Source organism: Myotis davidii, unplaced genomic scaffold, assembly GCF_000327345.1.
Source record: "Myotis davidii unplaced genomic scaffold, ASM32734v1 scaffold32, whole genome shotgun sequence".
Classification (NCBI taxonomy): Eukaryota; Metazoa; Chordata; class Mammalia; order Chiroptera; family Vespertilionidae; genus Myotis; species Myotis davidii.
The window spans coordinates 1,156,331-1,159,936 of NW_006286587.1; the positions used below are offsets into that span (position 1 = coordinate 1,156,331).

At 46.1% G+C, this 3,606-nt stretch overlaps 1 protein-coding gene across 4 annotated transcripts in view; it reads right to left on the reverse strand.

Moving 5' to 3' along the window:
* The window catches only part of UBOX5 (U-box domain containing 5), a 71,534-nt gene that overhangs the window by 5,698 nt on the left and 62,230 nt on the right, over positions 1-3,606 (reverse strand). For all 4 annotated transcript variants that reach the window (XM_006758034.2, XM_006758036.2, XM_006758035.2 and 1 more), the window contains one exon: positions 838-2,038. In XM_006758034.2, coding sequence (XP_006758097.1) covers positions 838-2,038 — 1,201 coding nt within the window. The remainder of the gene's footprint in view (positions 1-837; positions 2,039-3,606) is intronic.

The window sequence follows — 3,606 nt, forward strand, 5'->3', positions numbered from 1 at the left end:
GAGGTGGGTAAGAGATCAACCAAAGGACTTGTATGCATGCATATAAGCATAACCAATGGACATAAGACACTGGGGGATAGGGGAGGCCAGGGGATTGTCAAGGGCGGGGGGGAAAAAAGGAGACATATGTAATACTTTTTGTAATACTTTAAGCAATAAAAAAAAAATTACAATTGATCTCCATTGATACTGAAAAGGCATTAGACAAAATTCAACCACCAGTCTTAGATCAACACAGTGACTAAAACAGGAATAGACGGTGTGGAAGAGGATCTGAAATGATCCGTGAACTCCACCTCGGGCCCTTGGATCCCCCCTCCCCTTAGAGTGAGCTAGACTTTAGTGACTTGTTTTTCACAAAATACAGCAAAAGTGATGGGATATCATCTCCATGGTTAGATTATTCAAAACCAACTCCCACCTTGTTTGCACATGCTGTGTGCTGCCCTTGAGGCCCACATGGCAAGAAACTGAGTGTAGTCTCCGATCACCAGCCAACAAGGAAGTGAAGCCTCCAGGGCCACAGTTTAGCAGGGAACCGCATCCTAAACAACCATGTGAGGGAGCTTGGAAGGGAATCCTTCCCCAGTGAAGCCTTGTGCTGACAACAGCCCCACCAGCACCGACAGTAGCGTGGAAGAGCCTGAAGCAGACAGTCCAGCCAAGCAACACCTTGATTCCTGACTAGAGGGGCTGTGAGGTGACTGGGTGGTACTGTAAGCCAGTAAGATTTGGGGTAATTTAAGCTGACAAGGCAAAAACAAAGGGCAATGGTGCCAAGTGTCACCTGGGAGGAGTAAAGATGACAACCGACATGGACATAGGGCGGTGGGTTACCTGTTGAACAGTCCATGTGTGTCAGACCAAGCTCACTGGCAGCTTTCATTTTCTTAGCAGTGTGCTCTGAGGTAGTGGGTGAGACCAGGCTTGTGGTAGAAAAACCGGAAGCATTTACATCAAGGCTACTGCTGTCTGGGGCATCCTCAGCCTGCTCCATCTTCCTTTTCCGAGATGGCAGAGCAACGGAAGAAGGGGTCAATGCCAATGTAGTCTGTGCTCTCCCAAGCAGGTGGCAGCCAGGGATGGAATGCTGGAGCAGGAAATGGTCGATCCGGGCCTTCAGGGAGGGGTGAGGCAGGGGCTGGGAGTGTGGAGTAAAGGCTACCCCTGTGAAAGGGTCACTGGGCACTCGGCCCCATGTGGCTTCACTGCGGTTACACTTCTCCAGTGTGGCCTGGTCGATGACCTTGCCCGAGGGCAGCAGCATGGGGCAAGGCATGATCTCCAAGGTGATGGGATCTAGGAACTCCTCAGGCACATCCTGAAATACCTCAGCCAGCTCCTGCAGGCTGGAGGGAGCCTGCTGGCCCCCAGACTCACCCCCAGGGTCACAGTCACTCTCCATGGGCAAGGCGGGTACCTGCAGAGCCAAGTCCTGGGAGAGGTTTTTGGAGGCAACCAGCAGGACACTGTCTATTACCTCCTGAGAGCAGGTTTTGGCGGGCTGACCCCACACTTCCAACCGCTTGATGCAAGGGATTCCACTGCCTGTCACGTGGGTGATACAGATCTTGAGATGGGCCACATGGTTAAGTGAAAGAGGTCCTTTATTCCAGAGCTCCTGGGCCACAATAGTAGGGGAGGGGAGGGTGGCTTCTATCGGGCCAAATGGTGGCCTGGCCTTGAAGCCCCTGTGGCGAAACACCACCTGGTTTTGGTTTTTCAACAACACTTTGCCTACCAAGGTGAATGCCTCCTTGTCCGGGACGGATGGCTCAGCTGGGCCCAATGTCTGGCACTCAGAGGTATTCCAAGATGCTCTGTTGGATAAGGCGGATGTGTACATTTCCAGGCCAGTTACATTTTGGCCTCCCCCAGCTGTGAGGTCTATGTTAATCCTACAGATTTCCACACTGAAGGGAAAGGAAACAGTCACATAGACTGGTGGCTTAATAAAATACTCCGTCCTAAAACCACGACTTCTCTTTGTGAGGTCTTCAGAGATGAGATTTTCTACTTCATAGCCATCAGCTGATATCTAGATTTAATGACAAATATGAGACAAATTGATTTGATGAGATCCAAATGAAGACAACTAGTTTCCAAGAATTTGCCACTTCTAAGAAAATTTTTTAAAGAAAACCTGAAGTTCCTCATTTTAAAATTTCCTCTATTACTTCAAATTCTCCTGTGGTTTTTTTTTTATAGGCACCCAATATGAGGGCAACAGTATCTCCCAAGTACTGTCTATTCTTAAAAAATATGAGCAAGAAAACTTTGCCCAACCCAGCCAAAATCCCTTGAAAGTAACATCTCTGTGGAAACAGGGCATACAAATTGGTAGTTTTTTATTTCAGAAAATGAAAACATGCATATTTAGGGGAGAAAAAGATGTTCATTAAAGTTCTCAATTTTGTATTTGGACTACCCATTACAACAAGGTCCCTAGGAAGGCATAACAAACAAGCTTCTTGTAAATCTATAAATGATGGAACTTGGTTTAAAAAAATGTGTGCACATGGACAAAGATCACAAAATATAATGGGAAATTTAAAACGGTGCATGTGCAAAAGATAGGATTGTAAATAACCTCTTCATCTTTTAATATTTCTAATACTTGTTATAACCAATGGAAATTTTAAGATATCTTTGTCCGAAGGAGCCACCTTAACAATCTGGGAACCTAAAATAGTACGCTGAGTGCAGAAACTCCAAATTAAGGGAGGGGTTCAATTCTCCCCTTCCAACTTCTTTATCCACTGCTCTGAGCTGTGAAAACACAACCTCCTTGTACAAAAGGGGAGGCAGCTTAATTCATGTAAAGAACAAGGAAGCCCTAGCCAGTTTGGCCCAGTGGATAGCATGTTGGCCTGCCAACTGAAGGGACCTGGGTTCGATTTTGGTCAAGGGCACAAGCTCGGGTTGCGGGCTCAATCCCCAGTAGGAGGCGTGCAGGAGGTAGCCGATCAGTGATTCTCTCTCATCATTGATGTTTCTATCTCTCCCTCTTCCCTTCCTCTCTGAAAGCAATAAAAATATATATATTAAAACAGAGGACAGTAGACATCTGAAAAGATGCACAACATCACTGATCATTAGAGAAATGCAAACTAAAACCACATTGAGGTATTACCTCACACCTGTCAGAATGGCTATCATCAATAAATCAACACACACAACTGCTGAGGAGGATGTGGTAGAAAAGGAACCCTAGTACACTGCTGGTGGGAATGCAGACTACTGGCGCAGCCACTGTAGAAAACAGTGTGGAGTTTTCTCAAAAAATTAAAAATGGAACTGCCATTGGACCCAGTGATCCCATTTCTAAGAATATATCCTAAAAAGCCCAAAACAACAATCAGAAAGAATATGTGCACCCCTATGTTCATAGCAGCATTATTTACAATAGTTACAACCTGAATACAGCCCACGTGCCCATCAACAGATAAGTGGATAAAAAGGCTGTGCTCCATCTACACCATGGAATACTATCTATATATATAAAAAGACAGAGGCTGTCACATCTGAAACAACCAAACGGATGACTGAACAGGCTGAGTGGGGTGACAAGGCCGGCAGGGGGGTTAGTGAAGGACAACCAAACAA